Source organism: Chlorocebus sabaeus, chromosome 9, assembly GCF_047675955.1.
Source record: "Chlorocebus sabaeus isolate Y175 chromosome 9, mChlSab1.0.hap1, whole genome shotgun sequence".
In the NCBI taxonomy this organism is placed as follows: domain Eukaryota; kingdom Metazoa; phylum Chordata; class Mammalia; order Primates; family Cercopithecidae; genus Chlorocebus; species Chlorocebus sabaeus.
Genome location: NC_132912.1, coordinates 127,188,524 through 127,214,213, shown reverse-complemented (window position 1 = coordinate 127,214,213; position 25,690 = coordinate 127,188,524). Strand labels below are relative to the sequence as shown.

General features: G+C 60.1%; 2 protein-coding genes across 3 annotated transcripts in view; one reads left to right on the top strand and one right to left on the bottom strand.

Annotated features, from left to right (window-relative positions):
- Nucleotides 1-4,770, top strand: part of FAM53B (family with sequence similarity 53 member B) — an 87,875-nt gene extending 83,105 nt beyond the window's left edge. The window contains exon 4 of the mRNA XM_007964346.3: nt 446-4,770. Within this exon, the coding sequence (XP_007962537.2) occupies nt 446-808 (363 nt within the window). The 3' untranslated portion in view covers nt 809-4,770. The remainder of the gene's footprint in view (nt 1-445) is intronic.
- A 4,509-nt stretch (nt 4,771-9,279) lies between these two features.
- The window catches only part of LHPP (phospholysine phosphohistidine inorganic pyrophosphate phosphatase), a 151,361-nt gene continuing 134,950 nt past the window's right edge, over nt 9,280-25,690 (bottom strand). For both annotated transcript variants that reach the window (XM_073019437.1, XM_007964340.3), the window contains one exon: nt 9,280-10,072. Coding sequence is in view for 1 of the 2 variants with exons in the window: in XM_007964340.3 (XP_007962531.1) it covers nt 9,976-10,072 (97 nt within the window). In the remaining variant the exon portion in view is untranslated. The remainder of the gene's footprint in view (nt 10,073-25,690) is intronic.

The window sequence follows — 25,690 nt, the reverse complement described above, 5'->3', positions numbered from 1 at the left end:
TTTAACAGTATGTTGCCGAAGTTTTACACACATCTTAGAATGTTTTCTTAACACAAAAATCCGAGTAGTGAAATTACCTGATCAAGGACTTGGATACATTTTTCCCAGGTTGCGCTTCAGAAAGGCTGTGGACAAAGTGTTAGGAGCATTTCTGTTTCACTGCAGCTCCCCAGAACTGGGCCTGCATCAAATTTGTGTGTTTTGCCGAGTTAGTAGGTGAAGAATGGAACTGAGCGTGTCTTTATGAGCACAGAGCGCTCATTGGCCGGAGGTGCATCTTCATGAGTGCGTTGCTCATGGCCCCTGTCCTTGCCTGGATGGGAGGAACCCGGGACTTGATTGGTCTTGCCACAGCCTGGTGGTCCAGTCGCTTTGTAGGGTGTGCAGTCCTGGGGCTCCGGGAGGGGAGTAACCCTTAGTAACCTGTGTGTCTGCCCCTCCACAGAACTGTCAGACCTTCAGCAGCCTCAGCTGCCTGAGCGCAGGGACAGAGGACTGCGGTCCCCAGAGCCCCTTCGCCCGCCACGTCAGCAACACCAGGGCCTGGACCGCCCTGCTCTCAGCCTCCGGCCCAGGGGGCAGGACCCCCGCTGGGACCCCGGTCCCTGAGCCTCTTCCCTCTTCCTTCGACGACCACCTCGCCTGCCAGGAGGACCTGTCCTGTGAGGAGTCAGACGGCTGTGCCCTGGATGAGGATTGCGGCAGGAGAGCAGAGCCAGCCGCAGCCTGGCGGGACCGCGGGGCCCCCGGGAACAGCCTCTGCTCCCTGGATGGCGAGTTGGACATCGAGCAGATAGAGAAGAACTGAGGGGACGTGTGGGCCCAGGCAGGGCTGGGGTGCGCTGGCATCGACAGCCCTCCCTTTGGGCACTAGGTGGGCCCTGGAAGGGGAGCCCAACTCGTGGGCCTGATGAAAGTTTCCTGAGTGGGGTGTCGGGTCCCAGAGAGGGAGCCCACCCGCTGCCTTGGGGAGAGCCTCGCCTGGCCGCGTCACACAGTGGGTGTGTCAGCCTCTCACTGGCTCCCCGAGTGTGGCAGCCACCAGGTCCACAGAACTACTGCAGCCCAGAGGACAGCTTTGGAGTTTGCGTCTTTTCTGCCTCTTTCCCCGTGGGATGTTGGGCAGTGTCTGTTGTCCCTGGCAGAGCTGGGCACCGCTCTGTATCCCCCTGGTGGGGGCTGTCAGGGAGGCCCTGGGGTGGGGGCCAGGGGCCATCTGCTGTGTCAGGGCCCTTCTTGGCCTCTCTCAGGTTCACTTTTGGAGAGCCGGTCCCGCAGCTTCTTTCACTCAGTTTTACTCCGTGCCTTCTCTCCCAGGTCTCCCTGCTTCAGGCTTGGGAAGGTTCGGGAGATGCTTCCTTCTGTAACACCAGAACCATTTGGCCTTAATTCCAGTGTGAGAGACAGAATCCCTGGGGTGCTGGACTGGCCCCCCAGAGGGTAAGCCCATGTCCAGAGTCTCGGGCCCAAGGAACAGTTTGGAGGGGCGCATGTTAGGGCCTTCCATGTTGGGCAGAAATTTGGTGGGTCTGTTTTCTGAACGGACTCTCTTGCCTCTCCTGCAGCATGGAGGGCCTGACCCCATCGCTCTGCCACCGTTGGGGCAGGGTTAGCAGATGGCAGCCCTTCTCTGTGGTTGACTGGTCACTGAGTGATAAGTGTGGTTGGTTCTGGTGAGTGTAGGGATGGCACGATACCAGGGCAGCCTCTTGAAAATGGCCTTGGGAGACAGGAGCTGGGGGCAGGTGGACAGCTGCAGGCCCTGTGCCCATTCAGGGGTGAAGGGCGTCCGCTGACCAATCTGCAGAGGCCCCTGCAGGATTCCACGCACCTCCCATTTGTCCTTGAGGGCTGCTGGCTGTAACCAGGGCACACCACCCACCTCAAGACAAACGCCCTCCCTTGTCAGCTTCGGGGGAGCCCAGTCCTGAGGGCTGCATCTCTGTCTTAGGCCCAGCCATGGGCACAAAGCTGAACTGATACTCCCCGCCCCTACCCCGCCCTGGCTCCTCACCCTGGGGCATCCAAGGAGCCTAGCCCCCTGAGGGTTTGCTGTCCTCTCCGGGTTTGTAGCTGCTCTCCCGCCCCTTGCAGACACCACCACATGGGCTCTGCTCTATGGGAATCTGGCTTTTAGTGAATTTGGCATCTTCTGCAGACAATAGCAATTGGGCTGGCTTAGGAGTAAGTGGCTCATTTTCCCATAAGGCTAAAAATAACTGGTGTGCTCCCTCGCGTTAGCTGATATGCGTTAAAAGCACTTTTGTAGTCATTTTGCTTTTACTCGTCTTCCATGGACGAGTGAACGCCTTGCTTCTGCAGGTCGAGTCCAGATGCTTCTCGCCTTTCTTCTCAAGAAAGCTGCTTTTTGGGAAACCTTGTTTAAACCTTCTTTTTTTTTTTTTACTACATCAAAAGGGTGGTGGTTCAAGTTCCCAATATGTGGGTGGCACTTCTTACAAATCAGCTATAAGAAGCTGGCAGAAAGCCCCCAGCTCCACAGCCCTGAGAGATGGTGTTGCCATCCCAGGGTGGGTGGCACATGGGGGTATGCCGGGCACTGGGCAGGTCCCAGAGCGGGGGAACCAGCTCGCCTCTGGTTGCTGTAGCTCCTGCCAGAGGCACATCTCCTTGTGATCCTGGACAGCCAAACCCAAGAGCTGGTGGCTCTGAGCAGGGACATCTTGGCCTGTCCCTGCCTGGGGGTCCTGGAGACCATGTCTTCTTGGAGTAAATCCTTCTTAGAGGAGACCGGGCAGTTGTTGGGTGAATGTGGAGAGCACATGGCCATGCCTCACTCCCAGAGTATCACCGGGCACGGGAGGTCCTGGCGTCACACAGCCAGTGTGGCCACCGAGGGCACACAGCCTCTAAAGCAGGCCTTCCTGTGGAAGGCAGAGGCAGTGAGGGAGGCGGGCGGTGCCAGCCGAGGCTAAGGCGTGCAGCAGCCCCCAGCTGCCTTTGCTGAGGGTAGAGGCGGGAGGCACATGGTGACAGGTGTGTGTCATGGGACTGGGGTGTGGGTGACCTGCCCTCAAACCCTGCCTGCCACCTCCCCACTCAGGCCTGGTGGCAGGGAGGGACAAGCTGTGGAGCTGGCCGAGTCACAGCCACCTCCCCACCTCCCTGCAAGCTGGTCCCATTGACCAGCAAGCCCAGCCTCCGGGCGCTTAGGCAGAAATGGCCCAGCCTCCTCAGACCCCACCTGCCTGTCCTGGGCCACCACCGCTCCTAGCCCAAGCCCACCACACAGCAATCGGGAGAAGATGGTGGCTGTCCCTTCTGCTTAGAGAAAGAAATGGCCTGCAGCTGGTTTCGTGTTTGTCTCTTGACTGGAGAGAGTAGACCCTATCTATAAGGCGCCACCCCATCATCCAAGCCGCCACACAGCCCAGAGCGGCCTGTTCCTGCACTCCACCCTGCTGGCCCCAGGACTTCTGATCTCAGTCCTCTGGGAGGGAGGCTTGCCCAGGAGGTGCCCCCCACGTTGGTGTCCCCACGGGCAGCAGGCAGGCAGCTCACCCCACCAGCATGAGGGCCCCAGCTGGGGGCAGCGGCAGGAGCCTCGCTTTTGTCACAGCCTTGCCCGCGAACCCTGCCTCTGAGGGGAGACCAAGGAAGGCCAGAGCCAGGAGCAAGCCGTGCCAGGCCATCTGCCTGCTCGTGGGCCCTGAAGAGCGGGCTAAGCCTACAGGAAAGGCGAGTGGGAGGAGGGGCTTAGCGCCACGTGCACCCCACTCGTTTCAAAGCCACCAAACTGCCAGGGGCTGCCATCCACCTGTGGGGCCTGGGGGCCGGGACCACAGCCTCACCATTTTCGTTGCCACACCCTCTTGCCTTACTCACGGTGGAGGCCAGACTTGCACGGACAGACGTGCATCTAGGCCCACGGGGAGCTTGTTCTGACCAGACGTACAGATTTTCATTCTCAGAAAGCCTTACTTTTCAACCAAATTTTTGTAGCCAGTTTTGTGAATTTGTACACTGCAAGAAAATTTAAATAAAGGGGAAGTCCACATTAAAAAGAAAACAAACCCCAACTTCCAAATGGGTCTCCTGGTGCAGGGGCGTGAGTGGCCATGCACTGGGTGTGCTGCCTGTCTGAGCAAGCTCCCCTAGCTGCGGAACCCCTGGGCCCCCTGCTGCGGGCTCGGCCTTGGTGTCATGCCTGCTGCACCCCCGTTTCCACTGACGTGCCGTCTGTGACTATTGGGGGGTGGTCACTTGAATGATGGTCATTCTAGACGTCAGCCGGCAGGGATGCAGCAGGCTGGCCGCGCACCGGGATCAGGCACCCTGGCCCCACACTGGCAATGATGCCGCACCTTGCCATGTCCACGCTGTTGGTCAAACCCCTCTGTCATGCCTCTTTAAAGAGAAAAGAGAAAGGTTTTGTTTTGTTTTGTTTTTTAATGGCAGACCGAAGTGGAGATCTTGTAGCCTAGATAGGATAGTCTGACCTAGCGTAGTCTTTTTGGCAAATGATTTGTGTTTTCAGTGCGTGGGGAAGCTGTCCTGGGGGCTTGGGTGACAGATAGCACATAGGCTGTTTCTGGGGTTGCAGGAGCTTCCCTGAGCTGGATGTTGTGGGTGTTGCAGAGCTTCAGGAAGTGTGGCGACCAGAAAGTGTAGACCCGGGGCCGAGGGCCTGCCTCCCTGCAGCCTGGCCTCACCGCACAGGCCGTGGCTTGCGCTCCAGCCGCTCTAGTCTCTCAGGAATTTGCTTGTTACTTTTACTGTGTAAATAAAGCTTCCTGGTTCAATACCCAAGTGCCTAGTGTCAGCTGTGTGGTTTCTGTGGGGTGTGGTGAACCAGCAGGTCCCTCCTGCTCACAGGAGCATTAGCTCTGGGCTGAGAGGGACATAGATTGGACCCTTCTGTCCCCTCCAAGCTTTGGGGTCTGAATCGATAAAATGGGGCTAGCAGACATCAGAGCTATGGAGAGGCTGGGGGATGGGAGAAGGCCTGCCCGTGGTCACGGCTGCATCATGGGGAGCCCTTCTAGGGCTAGGCTCTCCTGGCTCTGGCCAGGAGCCCCAGGACAGCAGCGGGGAGACACTCCTTGTGTCACTTGAGTTAGAAGCCATGGAGGAGTCTGTCCTTCTGAGCACATCAGCTCAGCCTTCGACAGTGCTGGGAGGTAAGGCCGTACGGCAGTGTGCGGAGAGGGGCCCAGCCTGGCCTGGAGCCCTGAGGGGCCTGGGATGGCCCCCACCACCCACCCACCAGGGTGGTTGAGGTGGCATAGACAGGTTCACCAGCTCCGGGCTTCTGCCCCCGCTGCAGGCAGCACAGTGCAGACTTCTGCTGCATGAGTTGCGGGGCCCCAGAAGCAGGGAGCCCAGCCCAGCGTGGGCCACCGTCTCCGTGCGTGGCCCTCTGCTTACCCGCTCTCAGGAGATGGGGGTGTTTGTGGCCTGGAGGACAGGCGTGGAGAGGTTTTCTTGATTTCCATAGCTCAGCACTTGCCCACATGACCTGCCCATAGAAGTCTGGCCTAGAACGCTTGTTAGGGCCAGAGCAGCCCTCTGGGAATGAGGCTCTGCAGCCCCCACTTCTCTTTTGGTTTGTTTTTCCTTTTAGCAAGATTTTTTTTTTTTTAAGTCTATGAACACTGAACTCAAGAAACAGGTGAAGCAGGGCTGCTGCTGGGAGGTGAGGCCCTCGTCCTCACTGCCATCCTTGCAGCCCTGCCTTACCCAAGGCCCAGGGACTCACTGATGCGAGGCTGGGCGCATTGACTTCCCCAGCACACCTCACCCCTGCCTCCATATCTGACGGATGACTGGCAGGCCAGAGGCCAGCCGGGGGCTTCTACCAAGCACAGTGCCCCCACCATTGTTTCCCACCTGAGGGTAGGGCACAGAGTGGCCCTGGAAGAACCTCTGGCCCTTACCAGCCCCTTGCCGTCCCCAATCCCTAGATGAGGTCCCTGGCTGGGTAGCAGCTCCATTCTGCCCCCACATGGGGCCTGGCCTCAGGCCTCACTCCAGGCCAGGCGCAGGTGCTTCTGACATGGGACACGCGTGTAGTCTCCTTATCTGCACAGCGATCATAACCCTGTGGGCTTACGAGAGAGAATCAGTGCAAACTCCACGGCCACCCTGGACAGTCACTCTGTCCAGTGTGCAGGGAAAGGGCTGGAAGGAAGAAGGCCGGAAGGAAAGGCCCCAGAGAGCACAGTGCTCAGACTCCCGAGTGACTTCTGGTTTCTTTTTATATACTTTTCTGTTAAATTTCCCGTAATAACACATACTGCTTTTATAATGTTAAAAAAAAAGCCATGTAGAATGTAGGCTGCCCAGTGTGTTTACCACCTAAACCAGGACAGTTCTGAGAGGGGCAGATGGAACTGTTGACACACACTCTGGGACGGAAGGCGGACCCAAGAGCGCCCACCCCAGAGGTGCGCCACCCTCGCCCATCCCGCCCCGTGTCCCCACCTCTGCCCTGAGGTGAACACAGGAGTCTTTCCACCTGCAGCTACCAGCCAGCCTCCCCGAGAGGGCAGGAACCGCCCAGCAGGACAGGCCCACCCAGGACAGCAGCACCAAGTCAGGCCTCAGCCTTTCCGATCCTCCAGAGGGCTCAAGCTGAACGGAAGGAGGGAAGAACTGCAGTCACCTGGGCCAGTGGCGCTCACATCTGACGTGAAGGCCTCTGCCTCACTTGGCCCAGTTCCCAGCCTCGTCAGCGATGAGGGCATGGACACTGGCTGGCCTCTGTCCTCCGTCCGACACAACATGCCGTCTTCTCTCTGGTTAGGGTTTGGGTGGGACGGAGACTGCGCCCCTGTTCCTGGTCTGCCCTGGTCTCTTTGCCAGTCTGAATCTCCTGGGCCTTTTCTGCAGGCCTTGGGGTTGCTGAGCAGGCAGGGGGAAGTCGGTGGCTGGGGGGCATCCTGCCACCTGCTAAGTAGCTGCGATGGGAAGAGATGGGGTTCCTGTGGCAGCGATTGGGACCCCAGACCCAGCCAGGCCTGGACTTTGAAGTCTTGTGAGACTACCAAATCTCTTGTTGGACTAAACCAATTTGAATTGAGTTTTCATAGGTGACATATTGAGCCCAGGACCTGGTGCTGTGTGGGCCCTAGAGCTGGAAGGTGCAAGGATGGGTGAGAGACCTGCTCTCCCTGCCCTCCCCTCCACCCCCTACCCTGCTACTCCTCACGGTTGCCTGACCTGGCAGCTCCGGAGCCTGGGAGGTGTGACTGGGCCCAGGCTGCTGCTCACTCCGGGCCTTGGGGGGAAAGACGCCTGGGAGCGCCCCGGAGCTGTGGCCCTGGGTGTTGAGTCTTTTTCATGGCAGTTCCATGACATGTGCTGAACACAGGGCCTTAGCCCATTGCCAGCCCTGAACTCCAGCCCCACATGTGGCCAGTGGCTCCACGCCGTCCCTGCCAGGAGCCGGGACCCCCCCCCAGCATGCTGGAAATGGCCAGGCTGCCAGAAGGACCCGGGGGAAGGACGTCATTCCTCACTTGTGGGCAGCACCGATCCCCAGGTAAGCATCACAGCACGACTCATCAGCTCCAGCCAGGGGACAGGGCGCCCCGCAGGGCCAGGAAGTGCCTGTTAAAGAAGTGAATCCCCCTATTTTATAGATGGGGTAACAGGCTCAGGGATGACACCACCCCACCACAGGTGTGGCTGGACCTCACCCCTCGGAAGAGCTCATCTCTAGAGCGAGGACACCGGTTCCCCAGCTCAGCCGGACAGTCAGCCACAGGGGCCACCACATGCCTCCCCCACGGGAGGATTCCAGGCAGGAGTGGGAAGTGGAAGGGGCTGGAAAGGACCTGGGAGGTGGGGCTGGACCTTCCTGCAAGGTGCAGCTCCACCCCTCACTAACTGTTTGCCCTCAGCAAGCCACTGTAGCTCACTGCGCCCGACTCTAGTCCTGTGCAATGGGAAGGATGACAACGCCCACTTCACTGAGCCCAACACGGCTCAGAGGGCAGCATACTCCCGGCACCAACAAAGCAGGGGTCTGCACCTCCAGGGGCTATCCCTCTGGGCACCCCAGTCCTGGGCAGCAGCTGGAAAGAGGAGGTCTCAGCTTGAACTCCTTCCCCCAGAGGGGTCGCTGTCTTGGCTGGAAGCCTCCCCATTAAACACAAAAGAAAGGAGAAAAAACTAAAGACCCACAGACAAACCCAGCATCACGCACAGCCCCTCCAGGCCGCCACTGAACTGTAGCCGCCGCCTGAACGTGCTGTGTTGTCTCCTAAGGAGCTGCCATCAGGGGACTCTGTCAAGGGGCCAGTCATCTGTGTATTTTCCAACGAAGGGGCCAAATGGCCTCCCTCAAATCCAGTGACACTGGCCTGGCTGGTGGCCTCTCACCTTGCTGAAAAGACTGTCACCGCTTTCCCCAATCCTGATTTAATGGTGGCCGGCCTTGCAGGGGCTGCACTTGCCCCTCCCCAGCGTGGGTCCCACACTTTTTCATTGTCCACCTTCATATGATGGAAATCCTGTTCTGGGGACCCATGGCTTCTCTCATAAGAAGCGGTCTCCAGGCCCGGCGTAGTGGCTCACGCCTGTAATCCCAGCACTTTGGGAGGCTGAGGTGGGTGGATAGCCTGAGGTCGGGAGTTCGAGATCAGCCTGACCAACATGGTGAAACCCTGTCTCTAGTAAAAATACAAAAAGTTAGCCAGGCGTGGTGGCGGGCACCTGTAGTCCCAGCTACTCAGGAGGCTGAGGCAGGAGAATCGCTTGAACTTGGGAGGCAGAGGTTGCGGTGAGCTGAGATCACTGCACTCCAGCCTGGGCAACGAGAGCAAAACTCCATCTTAAATAAATAAATAAAATAAAGAAGCAGTCTCCCAAGGGTTATCAGTAGCTTCTGAACTGATCTGGGGAGAAATGGAGCAATCAAGTCATCTGTTGAGCTGACTGATTCTGAAACTTGAAACTTGAGTGATGGGTGATTGCTTCCCTTGTGGGAAGGCCGCCATGCCCTTGGTCGGGAAAGCAGCGCTCACTACTACCAGGCCACAGGCTGCTCCGTTAGGGAAGGCAGTGCCAAAGTTTGCCCTGGACTGCCTTGTTCCAGATGGGGCCAACAGCAGCTCACTGGCCCCTCTGGGCCTGAGTTTCCCCATCTGCTAAGTGAAGGGGCTGGAGCAGGTGAGGTGTTTCAGGGCCCTTGTCCCTCGTACCTCTGATATTCAATGGCTCAAGCATAAGGCAGGACCAGAGACAGTGGCCCAGACCCTGCTGGTGGCCTCCCCCATACAGTTCTTCCTAGCAGTCAAAGCCCCAGTCAAAGGCTGCTGGTCAAGGCGGAGTTTATTGAACTGTTAGTTTCCTCCTGCACACACCAGGCATGACACCTTTAAGTCTGTCCAGCAATGGCTCCAGAAAGTACCCTGTGTGCCTTGGGCGCAGAGGCTGCAGTTCTTGCTGTGTGGCACGGGAGCCTTCACAGTTCCCTCAGGAGCTGCCCCTGGTCTTTGCAAAGGTGCCTAGGAGGACAGAAAAAGCAGCGGGCTGGCATTGTTTCGGGGATGGGGTGGTGGGCAGTGTGCCTAGGCAGTCGCAGGAGGCTGACTTGGTTCTGGGCTGCAAGATCTGTGCATAGGAGGCCCCTGGGTTTCTTCTAGGCTCTTCACTGAAATGCAGAGTCTGAAGAGGAGGCAGCGGGGCCAGTGCCTCTGAATCCGGTTAGGTGGAGTTTCCCGAATTTAAAGGACCAGGTGCGCATGGTGGGTGAGTGAGTTCTGGGGTTTGGGAGATTCCCAGAGGCCTGACAGGTCTGTCCCACCCTCCTGGACTTCACTACAGTGAGCTGAAGTCAGGGCCCAGGCAGGGGAGCAGCCACCCAGGCAGGGAACAAATGCCTGCCTGTGCAGCAGGGCGGAGGGCAGAGGGCAGAGGGCAGGGCTGTCAGGGCCTTGGGTGGTCTGGGCACTGGGGTGGGTGGAGGAGAGGCAGGGGTGGAGGAAGCAGGGCTCTCCCAGGAGGCTGTCACTTGTCCGTGTGCTGCAGCAGCAGGTCCACCGCCTCTGCGAGGTTGTCCACGTACCCATCAGCCTTCACTTCTGGATGGTGCTCGTCACTGGGCCTGGAGAGGATTGCCGGAGGTTAGTAGGTGCCCCTACGTTGACCACTCTGCAGCCACACCCACCCTCGCAGCATCTAGCACGGGCCTGGCCTTAGCTTGAGGAAACCTCCAGGTCCTGCCAGGCAGCCTGGCCCGTGGCCACTGGCCATCCCCCTCCTCCCTGTGCCCTACTCAGGCACAATGGCCCCTCCTGACTGTGCCCTCAACCTGGACACCTCCCCAGACCTGTCTCCCACTGGGAGCCTGCTCAGCCTTGTGGTGCAGTGACAGCCAGCCCAGCTCCCTCTGGCCCTCCAGCACAGGCATCTCACTTTGGATGGTGGGGACGTGAATGTACCCTGCTCTGGGCTCCCCAGGGGCTCACCCCACACGCCTGGCCTGGCCTAGTGGCCCATGGGAGGAGCCTAGTACATGTGCACTGTGGGGACAGCTGGGGGCAGAGACCCGGAGCTCCTGCCTGCCCTAACGCTGGGGGCCCCTGTGTCAGTGACAGCACATGCCTTCTGGTTGGTGCCCTCTGAGGCCACGCCCACCCGACAGAGGAGGCACCGGGCTCCTGGATAAGCTGCTTTCTGGCTGGGATTCTGGGGGCAGGAACCTCCCAAAGCCTTCAACCATTCCCCAGGCATCTCCCGAGGTCTCACTGGATGCTGAGGACACAGGAATGAGGCCATGAGACAGTGCAGAGGCCTCTGGGCCCTCCCTGCCAGGAGACTTTCTGGAAGGGGCTGTGGGCTGAGTCCTGAAGGCAGGTAGGGGCTATGGGTAGACACATGGGTGGGAGAGGAGAGCCCCAGGCGCAGACATCCCAGAGTCTTTTTTTTTTTTTTGGAGACCAAGTGTCACTCTGTTGCCCAGGCTGGAGTGCAATGGTGCGATCTTGGCTCACTGCAACCACTGCCTCCTGGGTTCAAGCGATTCTCCTGCCTCAGCTTGTGAGTAGCTGGGACTACAGGCACCTGCCACCATGCCCGGCTAACTTTTGCATTTTTTTAGTAGAGATGGGGTTTCGCCATGTTGGCCAGGCTGGTCTCCAACTCCTGACCTCAAGTGATTTGCCCGCCTCAGCCTCCCAAAGTGCTGGGATTACAGTAGTGAGCCACCTTGCCCGGCCCACATCCCAGAGTCTTGACAGTCATCTGAGGAAGTGGCACCTCATCCCAGGGGCTGTGGGCAGCCTGGAGGGCTGTGAGCCAGAAGGCCCCTCCCTACAGCCTTGCACCCACAGAGGCGCTGCTGGAGCTTGGCAGGAAGTGGGGACCAGCCCATCTGCAAACCTACCACTGCCAAAGGACGTGTTGCTCGGATCACCCCACGGCCTGGCCTAAGCTTCCTGAGAAGCAGGGACACCGCAGCCTCCCGGCAGCAGCGCCCCCACTTTGGAAGCTGCCACCCTGGTCTAAGAGGAAGTGCTTGAAGTTGGTTCTCACATCTAAAAGCCGTGTTATCCCTTTCAAAGGGTTTAGTTTCTGCAAAGGGCTTTCTTTACCCTAAAATGACTGTCATGGGTGGGGCGCTTTTTCTTTTAAGGGTTCTCAGCCCAGTGGCCTGGAGGCTACCTCCTGGCCCTCAGGGACTGCTGAGGCGGTAGACCTGGACAGGGGCCACAAGGGCAGTCTCTGGGAGGGGATGGCAGTGTGGGCTCCCCTGTGACTGGGAGGGTGTACCTTTTGGCTCTTGTCCAGGTCCCAAGGACAGAACCCTGTCCCCCAAGCCTCTCCAGTGCCCCCACTTTCTCGCCCACCCGCTTGTATGGGGCTACGGCTGCTTCCCCTCCTGCACCGTCTCCAAGCACAGCACTCAGGAGCCTCACAACCCTCTCCCTTCCATCCTCCAAGGAAGAAATGGTCACCCCCATTTTGAACAGGTGAGGAAACAGCTCAGAAAGGTTCAGAGACTTGCTGAAGGTCACACAGCAGGGACAGCGGAGCTGGGATCTGAGTTCTACTCCCAGCCTGTGTTCTTTCAAGAGTTTCCACCACTGCTGGACATTCCTGCCCCTTCCAGCAAAGGGTGGTTGACAGCACCCGCTCCAAGCAGGGGCACCCACAGATGCCAGTACCAGTGGGGATCACTTGGCTGGCCCTCCCAAGTGTGGCCACTCTGCTGCTCCTGACTGAGCACACACCAAAGTATGAGCCTGGGGGACCAGGCAAGGGGACGAGTGTGCAGCGCCCTCACCCGCACCCACCCCGCCCGGTCAGCGCCCTTACCCGTGCCCGCCCCGTCAGCGCCCTCACCTGCACCCGCTCCATTAGCAGCCCCAGCAAGAACAACCCATGTCAGTGTCGGGGCTTCAGAGGCCTCTTGTCTTGTGTGGGCCCTTCTGTGATGGCACACAGGGTGTCCACGATCTAGGAGAGGGGCACTGAAGCGTGCGTGATCCTGTCAGTGCTGGAATAGGGACTCGGCACCGCGCGATCCTGCCTCAGTGCTGGGATAGGGACTTGGCACCGCGGGATCCTGTCAGTGCTGGGATAGGGACTCGGCACCGCGCGATCCTGTCAGTGCTGGGATAGGGACTCGGCACCGCGGGATCCTGTCAGTGCTGGGATAGGGACTCGGCACCGCGCGATCCTGTCAGTGCTGGGATAGGGACTCGGCACCGCGCGATCCTGTCAGTGCTGGGATAGGGTCTCGGCACCGTGCGATCCTGTCAGTGCTGGGATAGGGACTCGGCACCACCACGAGGCCTACGGTAGGGGCCACGCTGGAAAACTGCGTGTGGATATCCACCTGCGACCCTGCAGTTCCACTCCTAAGTATGTACACAGCAGAAATGCATCCTCACAGTCACCAAAGGCATATTCTAGAATGTTCCACACAGCTTTAGTTGCAATAGCAAAAGTCAAACACTGGACAAATGACCGCCAGGGGAGGATGGGAGACAGTGGCAGAATCGCACACTGGAATACTCCACAATGACTCAAACTGGGATGAGCTCCCGCAACGGCAATGCGGGTGAGTCCCTGACCTGAAGAGCAACCGAGGCCAGGCTTGAGGAATACACACAGTAGGACTGACTTACAGAGAGCTCCAGAGCTGGCGAAGGCAGACTAGAGACAGAGGGTGGGATGGCGGCTTCCCAACGGAAAGGTGAATAGGAGTGCCGGGAATGTTCTAGATCTTACCTGGGTGGGGCTAACATCCTATTCTTCACTTTTAGAGCACTTTACTAGTGTTACACCTCAAAAATTTAAAAAGCCGCATATGGGCCAGGCGTGGTAGCTCACGCCTGTCATCCTAGCACTTTGGGAGGCTAAGGCAGGAGGATTGCTTGAGCCCAGGAGGTGGAGACCAGCCTGGGCAACATGGTGAAAGCCCATCTCTACAAAAAAAAAAGAAAATACAAAAATCAGCCAGGCATAGTGGCGGGTGCCTGCAGTCCCAGCTACTTGGGAGGCTGAGGTGGGAGGATCGCCTGAGCCTGGGAGCTGGAGGCTGTGGTGAGCCGTGATCACACCGCTGCACTCCAGCCTGGGTGACAGACGAGACCCTGTCTCAAAAAGAAAGAAAAGCCACATGTGATGATCACAGATGCTACTGTAAAGGCCAGTGGGCCAAATCCTACCTGCGGCCTGTTTTTATATTTTTAAAAGGGTGTAAAAAGAAGAAAATAATATGCAACAGAGACCAAATGGAAGCTGGCAGAGCCTGAAGCGGTAACAGTTCGGCCCCTACAGGAAAGGCCGGACCCCTGGGCTGGGCTGTCCACCGTCCCCCAGGTCTCTGGACAGGCCCTCCTGGGAGCAAGTTCTTGCTCTTGGGAAGCGAGTGCTTCCACTCAAGTGCCCCGCTGCTCAGGAGACGCGGCTGCTCTGGGCTCGGCAGAGCTGGCCCAGTCTTCCCGGGGCTGCCAGCCACGCCTGGCTCCAGGCTGTGCAGACACACCCTGTCCTGGTACAGAATGAAGGGTGGGCAGGGGTCCAAGGTCCCCTTGAGGCTGCTGATGCTTCCCTGCTTACTCAGATCCTTCTTGGAGGACAGACATCATGAGGGGAAGGGGCTTCTCTCTGCAGCTTTACCTCTGAGACTGCTGGCCCTGGCCAAGGGCACGGCAAGCTGGGTGGGCAGGTGGGCGGGAGGGACCCTCCGAACGAGACAGAGACAGAACCAGAACGGCTGGTTGCATCAGTAAATTAGCCCCCTGGCAAAACAGCTCTCTGCCTCAGTTTCCTCCTCTGGCCATGAGGATAAACCTGGCTCCACCCCCTACCAGCCACGTGGCCTCAGGCAACTTCCTTAAGCCCCTGTGCCTTGGTGTCCCTGCCTCTAGACCGAGGTCATAATAGCATGTACCACAGGCTCCCGTGCGGAGGGCAGGGACCGACACTTGTGGCACGGACAGGTTGGTTGGTGCGGGTGTGGCTGCTGTCGTGGCTAAAACTGAAAACTCAGCAGTCCTGTCCAGGAAATGCACCATGGGCTAGGGCTGGGCTGGTCAGGGAGGTGGAGCGTGACCGGCCTTGAGCCTTCCCCTGGGCACACAGGCTGGTGAGGGGGCAGATAGGCAGGCGGACGGACATAGGCTGCATGGGGTACAGGGAGGACAGGGTGAGTGGAGAGGAAGCCCAGCACAGGCACTGGAGGGGGAGGGTCAGGAAGGCTCCAAGCAGCACCCTAGGGGGCATCCCAACAGCCTGGAGTCCCAGCAGACCTGGCACTAGGGAGGGTGCCTGCGGGAAGGGCCAGCAGACTCGCTCCTGTGCTGCAGCTCTGCCCGCTCTTGCCCTCTGCACCTGCGGCGCTGCTACTCCCTGGTCTCACCTCTGCCTGGCCTGTGTGCATGGCCCCAGATCAGCGCTGCTGGGCTGCTCTCAGCTCCCACTAGGGTCTGAGGACATGAGCTCCAAAGCACGGCTCGCCACCGCCATGTGTGCACCCAGCCCACACTTACAAGGAGTCGGGGGCTGAGGCCGCGGCCCAGGTCTGCCGTCCTCTCTGGTCCTGCAGCCCGTTCCCATCTGATTCCCAGCTTTTCTCCCGCAACAGTGAGAGGTTTGGGCTCCTTCCTGCCCAAAGCCGGACAAAAATTCTTCCAGCAAACACCGCTCATGAGTCACCATCCAAGCCCCGGGGGAGCGGCCCCCAGGACCTCCCTCCTTGGACACCTACCCCAGGTGCCCTGGGGCCATGCTTACTGTCCAGGCAAAAGAAACCAGCCCCCAGAGGGAACAAGAGTTCTCCCCATAGAAGATGACGCTTTGTAACGAGAATCCGGCCAGCCCCACTCCGCACACGTACCTAGCCGAATGGCGTCCATGGCTAATTATGTTTAATTACATATCATTTAAATTCAAGAATCCACTAAAAGAGAGGATTGCATTAGCACCCGGCTGGTGTTTGCCCACACACAGTGGAAATCGTGGACTTTTATGTCTTAATTACGTGACGCTGCTGTGGGCTGTGTCTCCCAGGGAGCTGGGGTAGGCAGGAGGGGACCTGTTCCTGGCCTGGTGGCCCCAAGCCCCTGAAGCAGCTCTGCTTTGCCCAATAGGAAGGGTCCCTGCCCCATGCGGGCCAGTGCTCTGTGACCTGTGGACCTCAGAGATGTCACAGTACAAAAGCTGAACCAAGAAACCCAGCAAAGGTGCGTCCTTGGCAGTGGGGACAGAGCGGAGAGGGTGAAGCAGAAGGGGCCTCAGACCATCCTGCCCTGAATGGCCCTGCTGGGACAGAGCCAGAGGAGGAGGAAGAGACAGACAGAGGGACACGGCCACACACGGAGGGAGGGGACAGGCATAGGACACAGGAACAGAGAGAGACAGAGCACCAAGTGTGGGGCAGGGGCCTGCAACAGACAGGGAGGGGCTGGGGCTGCCCCCATGGTTCTGTGCCCTGGCCACGTGGGCCTGCATAAGCCCCTCTGCCCTTCCCTGGCCTACGGGCCTGGCTGAGGGCTCCCTGTGGGGGTCACAGCACTGCTCCTCCCCCTGCCCCAGGCCCAGCCCAGGCCCCCAGACAGCTGAGCACCCTGCTCTGTCCCCAACAAACTGCATGACCCAGGGCCGGTCTCTTCACCTGCCTGAGCCTCGGTTTCCTCATCTGTAAGGTGGCATAGGGCCTGGCTCTGGGGGCCACTCTGAGATGAAACAGATGAAACGAGGCAAGACTGAACACAAAGCTGGCGTTTCCCCTGCACCTGGGGACCCTGCAGCTCGCCCTGGCGCCGGCACCTGCACCCTCCCACCTCCACCCTCTGCCCTCCAGGGTTCACAGTCCAGTTCCACACTCAGTTGTCAGCACTGCTGGGAAAGAAAGAAAAGGGCCTGGAGTCTGAGGGCATTGATGGGAGAGGGAGCAGGGCAGGGACGCTTCCGGAAACAGGAACGTTAAGGCCAAGCACTGTTCCCATCCATCGTCCTTGCTGCTGTCCTCCTGAGAATGGCGTGGAGACACCAGGCCTTTGCAGGGCGGCTTCCTCGCTAAGCCAGAGTGCCCGGTCCTAGGGGCCTGGCTGGGAGGTGGAAGCAGTGAGAGATTTCCCCAGGCACCTGCAGGGCCACCGTGGGTTCTCCTCTCCTCTCCTGGGTGCAGCCTCCCTCGGGCTGCATTTGGGTGTCTCTGGCTGAGAACCTGCTTCTGGTGTGGGGTGGCCCTCCAGGTACCTCCCCCATCCTTGCACAGCAGCCTGCAAGGTGGGTCCTGCTGCCCCGGTTTCGGAGGTGGAAGCGGAGGCATATGGCTGGGAGGCGTGTGGGCCGCAGGACCAGGAGGCCGGCCTGGCGACAGCATGGTTTCCACCAGGCCCCAGAGAGTGACCTGGGCCCCCTGGGGACAGGAGGTCTTCTGCCAAAGTCTACTGCCTTCCCTTTCCCCTTCCCCTCCACTGGCTCCTCCATCCAGCCTGGTCCCCTCTCCTCTCTTTTGCAGCCAGAGTAGCTTCCCTAAAAGCTCACCCACCTGCTTCCTGCCTCCCCTGTGTAAACTGCTGTGGCTGCCTACTGCCCACATCATAGCCTGGTTCCTCAGCATGGCACGAGTCCATCCTGACGGGGCCCCACCCACGGACCTCCCTCCCCATGCCAGCCACTCGGTGCCTGGGCTGCTGCTCTTCAGACATCCCAGCTCTCCCTGCCATTGCCCATGCTATGCCCTGGAATGCTCTTGAAACCTGCTCCACCTGCAAACTCCTACTCATGCTTTAAGACCCCACTCACTTGTCCCCATCTCCCACTCTAAGCTCCTTCCACAGGGCGAGTTGCTGTCTCTTCTGAGCATGCAGAATGCGCCCCCCGCCCACTCCATGCCATCACAGCTGGGGGCTGCTCTGCCACTTCACCTGCAGGTGCCAGTGTTGACTTCGCTTCCTGGAGGGAGAGGCCAGGTTTCCTGCCCTCGGTGGTCCTCCCACAGGCCTGACCCAGAGCAGGCACCCAGGAAGTGCCCACCAAATGAATGAACAAAGGCCCCAGCTGGGCAGGCCAGTGCCTGTCATCCCAGTGATTCCTCCCGCTCACGCCCTGTCAGCCAAATGCAGGGAATGGCTGAGTGACAGGCAGAAGACAAGGCGGTTCTGTGCCTGTCGCCGGCCAGCTTCACAGGCACAGTCTTTGTACCAATCGAAGGAAAATGGTGGCCGGGCCGCAGCAAAAGAGACCAGTGAGGGCAGTCTCCCTGCCGCCGCCTCCGGGGCACACGCAGGCCAGCACCGCCTCCTGGGGAACGCTGACCAAGGGGAGACAGGTGCGGCCTCTCCCGGAGGGGCTCTTGAGGGACCTGCGCTGCCCAGAGCTCCCAGTGGGTGGCCCACCCGCCTCTACCTTCTCCTCACCCTACAGGGGCAGGGGCAGGGGCAGGGTGGGGCAGAGGCTCTCACACCTGGAGGCCGCAACAGCTGCCCCTGGGCAGAGGCAGGCATCTCCGTCCCCATTTGCTTTGGAAAGGCAGTGGCTGGGAGCCGGGTGCTGGGAGCGACTGCCCCGTGAATTCAGGGATCCGGGCACTAGCATCAGAGGGTGACGCCAGTTCGGCTGTGCTGACAGACTTGCAGGGCAAGGACGGAGGGTGATTCATGAGGTGGAAGTAGTGAGGCCAGGCAAGGGGCATCCTTCCATCAGAACCCCAGGAGCCCAAGACCCCCGGAGTCCTGGGGGGTTATTTCTAGAAGGGTGTTCACCAGAGCCTGGCCCTGGCAAGTGCCTGGAGGACGCGGCTGGGAGACCTGCCTCCGCCTGGACACCCGCAGCTTCTCTGAAGGCTGATTATCAGATGGTCTACACTGGCACGTCACGGACACTAGGCCTGTGCCACGGGGTTCCCTGCTGTTCACGTGCTGGCCCAGCACGGCCACCCTCAGGACAGCAGCTTGCTGGGGCCCAGTGAGGTGGGCAGGAGGCCCAGAACATCCCACATCCAGTCCAGACCATGACCTGGCCTGAGCTGGGCTCCTGGCAGGTGCCCGAGGGTCGGTGGCCTCCTCATGGGATGGTCGGGTGGTGGGGTGGAGATGGCCGCAGATCTCAGGCAGGCAGCCCTGACCCCTCTGTGCCCTGGGTTCTGGAAGTAGGTCGGGGGATGACATGCCCAGACCCCTGTACCTCTGGGAAGGTGCCATGTCCTGCTGCTTACAAAGAAACCCGAGCAGGAGCTCCTTCCCACGGAGCCTGTGCGTCCAGCCAAGGCCTCCCAAGCCCCTCTTCTCCCAGGGCCTGGGGGTCAAGAGGCACACAAAGGACTCTGACCTGGTCCCTGCCTGCAAAGAGCTCACATGGCACCCGAGCCTGGCACTCCAGCTCCAGGCCCGGGCCTTAGCAGGTGCCTGGTGGACACAGGCTCCAGCCTCAGCTACCTGTTCTCACTCAGGCATTGCTCAGCCCTCAGGCCTGTGTCCCCTTAGGCCAACTCTGCCCACAGGCCTGGGGACTGCTGTGAGTCAACCTGGAGCCCCGGAGCCCAGCCTGGGGACCCTCCAGCCCAGGGCACCTCCTGACATTGAAGTTAGCTGGGTCCTGGCAAGAAGGGTGGCCTAGAGGGACCGGAGGGTCCAGGGCCACATACCAGCCCTGAGGCGAGGGCCGCAGGGAGGCTCCCAGCCTGGAGACCTGCCCTCCCCTTGCCCAACCCGCTCACACATACAGGAACTTCTTGGGCTGCTTTAAAGCCACTTGGCAGAAAATAAAATCCAAAGAAAAACTCAGGCCTGAAGGAGTCCTCGTCCTGGGCCTCTCTGGGTCCCTCACCTCTCTGGCCAGGAGCAGGGATGGGGACACCTCCCTTGGAGGTGCCAAGCTCCCTTTCCCACTGGCCCAGCTGAGATCAGGAGCAGCGGCCTGGTCAGGTGCCGATCCCCCATCCGTTTGGCCATCTGCTCTTCTGTAACGAGGAGGGGTGGAGAGGGAGGAGGTGACCCCTCCCCCTGAGCCCCTACACATGTAATCCATGTGTGAATGAGAAAGCTGTGCACCCTGGTTGGGCCTACCCAGCCCAAACCACCACCGTCCACCTTCCTCCCACCCGGGGTAAGCCAGACACCCACAGGGCTGGGCACGAGGGCACTGCAGGTATCCAGCGAGGCTGCGGCCCCCAGGCGGCACTGTGTACAAAGACAGCCAGGGCAATGGTGAGGAGCCTGGATTCCCCAACTCTGTCCTGCCCCGGCCTGGCCCCAGGCCCAGTACCCCTCCCAGGGACTGCAGCTGGCCACACCCCACCCTGCTCCGTCACTCCCTGTCCAGGAGGACTGACAATGGTGTCTCAGAGCTAAGAGTGAGGTGGGGTCCTGTGCCCCCAACCAAGAGAGACACCTTCCCTGTGTGTACATGTGTGGGTGGATGCAACCCAGAGACAGGAAAGGGGCACGACCTTGGATCCCTACAGTCTCCTGGTGGTCTGGCCCCCATCTGGATGTGTGAAGAGCTGAGGTGGGGCAGGGCTGGGCTAACTGAACCCCAATTTTATTCCATTGGGGGGCAGGGCTGGGCTAACTGAACCCCCTTTCCTTCCAGTGGGTGGTACCCAGGGCCCAGAGCCTGCCCCGGCTGACCTGTCCTCTAGCTAGTAAGGACAAAGTCTCTCCTCGCTGAGCCAGTCCCCTGGGACTCTGAGCCCTAGTGGGTAAACTGAGGCACAGGATGGGACTTGCCCAAGGTCTCACATATCCCCAGGAGCCACAGACTCACTGGCAATAGGCCTGCGTGCTGCCCACAACCCAGAGCTCTGCACCAGCCAGTGGGCAGGCCCCGGGATGCAGGCGAGGCTCCTCTAGCTAGCAGATGTGTGGCCTCCAGGACATCCGCGATACCACAGTTGGCCCACGCCTCTGCAGTGAGCCAGCTGCGGGTGGCATCTCCATGTGCTCTGCGCAGCGCCCCGTGGGGAGCGCACCACGATCCGCTTCTCTGAGATGAGGAGAGAGACCCCAGAGAGGAAGGGCCATGCCCAGAGTCACAGCCAGAAGCAGCAGAGCTGGGGTTTAAACCCGGTTCATCTCCCTCCCACAACAATCGAAATCTGGGCTCACGTCAGCGAATCCTCCCTGGGCACACGGGGCATAGCCTGCATCTGGGCGTCTCTGGTGGGCTGGTTGACTCTGGCTACCTGGAGGCCTGTAAGCAGGGGCCTTCCCTCCCACCCAGCTCAGCTCCCCCGGATGGAGCCGGGGCACTAAGAAGAGGCAGTGCAGCGGGGGGCGGGGCACAGCATATGTGGAGGCAGACGGGAGCTGGAGAAGACGGGAGCTGGTGCGTGCTGGGAGTGCACGCGGGGCCTGGTAGCCCACCGCCTCCCCTTGGCCAGTGCTCTTCGTGGAGCCACCCAGATGCCTGTGTTCCTTGGGATCTGCAGCCTGGTGATCAACAGGACCTGGGGGGCCAGGCCTGAGGCAAGGGCATGTGCCAGGCAGGCAGAGAGCAGTGGGGCTGGCAGGGAAGGGCTTTTGCCGTGAACCTTGGCACCCACCAGTCTCTGTCCACAGGGAGGAAACGGGGCTTATTTACAGCTGGGTTTAGCCAGGTGGCACCTTGTCAACCAGAACCGACACCATGGCGCCAGCTATTTCCTGCGTGGTTCTCGCTGCCCCACTGACTTCAGGCACCGCAGCGGCTGAGAACAGAGGTGGGACGCACCGAGAGGGACTGGTGGTGATGCTTGGCCGCCCACCAGCTGGTTGGTGGTCTCCAGAGACTCCCTCACGTGGCAAATGCAGTCCCTTGAACTCCGGACCCTGGCTGGAGTGTGCGGCAAGTGCTCACCCGCCTGTCTCAGGCCCTCACCCAATTCATGCACATAGGGCCCCCAGTCAAGCGCACATAGAACTTTTCAAAACTAGGAGCTGGAAATCTGGCTTCCTGAGAAAATGTGAACGATCCCACAATATGGGCTGACAAACCATGGGCAGCAGAGTGTGCTGCAGGGTGTGACACGGCAGCTGCTCCCTTGAAAGGGGCAAGGTGGGCCCAGCCTGCCACACTCCCGCCATTCTCTGTCTCCCTGTTCCCACACCAGGCAGCCGTCACTCTAGTGCCCTTCCCCCTGCCCCTGTGGGTGTCTCTGAATCTGCTGCCCTGCCCTAAAGCTTTAGCTCCCTGGGCCTCATTCCCCAAGAACAAGTCACCTCCTCCAGGAAGTCTTCCCTGAAGCCTTCCTCCCTCCAACCCTCGCCTCCTCAGTTAGGTGCCCACTCTGCACTCCATGGCAACTGTGTGGACCCCATCACAGCACCCATCCATCTGCTACAATGGTTTGGTTACCTGTGTGCTGCCCCCTCCACACTGAGATCCCTGAGATCAGGGACATTCTGTTAGTGGCCTCACGGCCTTGGATCCTAGTGAGCACAGGAGCAGTCGGCCAACTGCCTGAGCGGACAAGCAGGCAGCCTCCTTCCTCCCGACCACTGGGGACTGTGGTGATTGCCCGGCACTGGCTTCCTATGAGCCCCGGCCCTCCTAGAAATCTGGGCTGGGGGGCAGTCCCTCCCCATGAGTGGAGGAGTGATGGGCAGACGGGCAGGCCCCTGGGGCTCAGGGCCTTGGCGCCCTGGCCTCAGCTCACCCTCCTGGTCCTCCCTAGAGTCCAGCTCCAGCACGAGGGGCCACATGCACTTCACCTCCTCAGGGGAGGCCCCACCGCATGAGACCCCGGGCACCTAGGTTGCAGCACCCAGCTACAGAGAATTTCGTTCTGGAGACCAGCTGCCCTGGCTGGAACACCCTCTCCCCACATCCAGACTGAGGGGTGTGGGCATGCTGGCCACTCCACCCAGGCCAGCACCCAGATCGGGCCAGCCCTGTTTCTGGCCAGTGAAGCTGAGCCCTAAGAGGCAAGCCCCCCACCCTGCCCCGGCCGTCTGCAGCCCTCTGTGCCTTTGGCGAAGCAGGCACCAGTGCCCCAGGGCAGGGGCCTAGGAAGAGCCGCAGACACCAGTGATGGAAATGAAAGCTCTCAAAGCCAGGGCTGCGCCAAATCAGCAATCCGGGATCCTGGAGGTCTGACGGGAGACCCATCACCGCGAGGGGCCCCACTACCAACAAGGCCAGACCCTGTCTCCCTGACGTGGCCCACAAGGGGACCCTGGAGCTGGCCGCTGCTTACCCACCAGCTGCCCCCCATCCCCGCTCCCCAGCACTCATGTCCTCAACTGCCTCTGCCTCACTTGGCGCCTTTCTCTGCCACCTCCTCTGCCTGGACACTCTCTCACCTCCCTCACTCCGCCAGGCCCAACTCAGAGATCCCTGCCCCGTGGTCTCCAGGACCTATCCTACCCCCCAAATACATGTATGATCAATGAATGAAGACCTGGAAGGTCTCTGGGATGCAGGTCTGGGGGACCCAGTTGGGACCTTCCAGAATGGGGGCTGACGGTGCCATGGGAAGAGCACCCTGAGTGAGCAGCTCTGTCCACAGAGCAAGACACCCGGTTCAAGGCGACGGCGCAGACACAGCTCCGGGCACTCCAAATCAGGCCCCAGGCAGGGGGCAGCACATTCCCCAGGATGCCCACAGCACGTCCCCACAGCAAACGTGGCTTCACTTTTTCTCCTTGTTTATAGAAAGCTTTGAGAGCCAGGCCTCCCTAATTCCAACAACATGAGGGGCTGGGGCCTCCCACAGCCAGGCTGAGGACCCGAGAGGGGAGCGGGCAGGGCTGGCGGCTGCCTGGCAGGGAGCACGGAACTCCTGGCTGCTCCACCTGCAAGCCCGGAGGCGGGGCTGGCAGAGGGGGCCTAGGTTTTGGCCATGGGAAGGGCTGGCCCTGAGCTCTGTGTGACCTTGGGCAAATGGCCACTCAGAGCCTCCCTTCTCTCATCCCGAAAGTGGGGCTTAAGAGAGCCCCTCCTGGGGCTACGGCGGAGACTCACCGAGATGGTGCAGGTGGTGGGCATGGCAGGCGCTCGCCTGGGTGGATGGGTGGACAGGTGGATGGGGATGGACAAATGGACGCCTGGAAGGATGACGGATGCACAGGGATGGACAGGAGGATGGATGGCTGGGGACGGATGGGTGGATGCGTGGGTGGGTGGGATGAGTGGATGGATGAGTGGACAGATGGACGATGAATGAATGGATGGACAGAGGGATGGACGGATGGATGGATGGGAATGGACAGAGAAGGGTGGACGGCAGGCACTGCATCAGGGTGGATGGATGGGGGATGGATGGATGGGGATGGACAGGTGGATGGACAGATGGATGGATGGAGATGGATGGACAGAGATCGATAGATGAGATGGATGGATGGGGATGGACAGAGAATGGTAGATGGCAGGTGCTGCATCAGGGTGGATGGGTGGACGAATGGACAGGGACGGACAGGGGGATGGATGGATGGGGATCGACAGGTGGACGGATGGATGGATAGAGATGGATAGACGGGGATGGACAGAGAAGGGTGTACAGCAGGCACTGCATCGGGGTGGACAGGTGGACAGGGATGGATGGATGGATGGATGGAGAGACGGATGGGTAGATGGACTGTTCGCAGCAGATGCTCGTGCTGGCCCTGGGCTCATGAGAACTCATGCTGATGTGATTGTCAGGAGACGGCAGGGAGGTCCGATGCCCAAACACCTCAAGGGGGCTTCCCCATGGGGTCCTCAACAGAACCTCAAGGCCGCGCCCAGCCAGGCCACCAGGCTCACGGCGCCACACTCCTGCCCCGCAGTAGCCAAGCAGGCCCTGGACAGCTGACTCCCAGACCCTGCAGAGGCACCTGTGTGACTGTGCCTGGGGACCAGGGCAAGGGGCCACCCTGGACTCCCCGAGACAGAGAAGCGGAAGCCCCTGTGGGTGCTGACCCAGCCTGTGGCCCCTCCAGGCTGATGAGACGCTCGTCTCGTAATATCACTCCTGGCAGTGCCAGTCACCGAGTCCTCCCACTGGGGACCTGGTGAGGGGCTGTCATGCTTCTGCTCACTTGGTTTTCACAGCAGCTGGGGAGGTAGGTGCCACAGCCGCATCTTACTGCTGACCAGAGGCTCAGAGCGGGACTGGGAGGCCTGGATGCCTCGCCACCGTGTGCTTGGAGATGCTTGCAGCCTGGTCCAGGGCCCACCAGGAGCCGGGGCCTGGGCTAGCAGGTGGCCGGCAGGGCTCACCTAAACGGCTCGCTTTGGCAGAGGGACAGGTCTGGGTGAAGGGCCTCAGAGCAGAGCAGCCTCTTGCAGCTGTTCATAATATTTTGATAAAAACATGTTAAGCACCTGGTGTGTGTTTAGATTAAAAAGGCCTCACTCCACCCCTCCCAGCGTGTGCTCCAACGGCCAGATCCCCCCGAGGTCTGCATGCACCCCCCACCCAGGGGCACAGGTGGGGCCCACGCTGGGCTCACGGCAGGGCACTCACTCTGGGCCGCCCCACAAGTGTCACCCTACCTCCTCTCCTTTTCAGGTCAAACCACATGGGGGCAGGGAGGCCCCATGTCTAACCCAGTGGCCCAGGAGAAAGCAGGGGTTCAGAGAGGTGGCACCAGTCCTCCCCCAGTGCTCAGGGTGCCCTTGCTGGTCCTAGGGGTGCTGGAGCCACTCAGCCCCACTATTTCAGAGCCTAGTGTCATCTCCACTGCCACTCACAGACCTGAGTACTGGGCTGGGGGATCTTTTTGACAGGTGGCAGTGACACTGATGGGGACTTGCTATCCTGGGTGGTGACACCAATATTCGGCCCAGTAGGCAAAGAAACTGAAGCGGAAGGCCAGGTGAGGGGCCTGCCTGGAGCGCTACGCCACTGTGTTAGGCAGGCCCCCCAGAGGCGCAAGACTCATAGGATCCATGTTGATATATGAAAGGGAGTTTACTAGGGAGAACTGGCTCACACGGTCACAAGGCGGGTCCCACGATAGACCGTACGCAAGCTGGGGAAGACAGAAGCTGGTAGCAGCTAAGTCCGAGTCCAAAATCCTCAAGAGCAGGGAAGCCGACACTGCCCGAGAGCTCCAGCTAAAACATGGGTACAAGTCCCAGAGTCCAAAGGTCAAAGAACCTGGAGTCTGATGTCCAAGAGCAGGAAGCATCCAGCACGGGAGACAGATGAAAGCCAGAAGACCCAGCAAACAGTCTTCCCACCTTCCTCCACCTGCTTTGTTCCACTCATATGGGCAGCCGATGAGATGGTGCCCACCACACTGAGGGTGGGTCTCCCTCTCCCAGTCCACCGACTCAAATGTCAGTCTCCTCTGGCAAC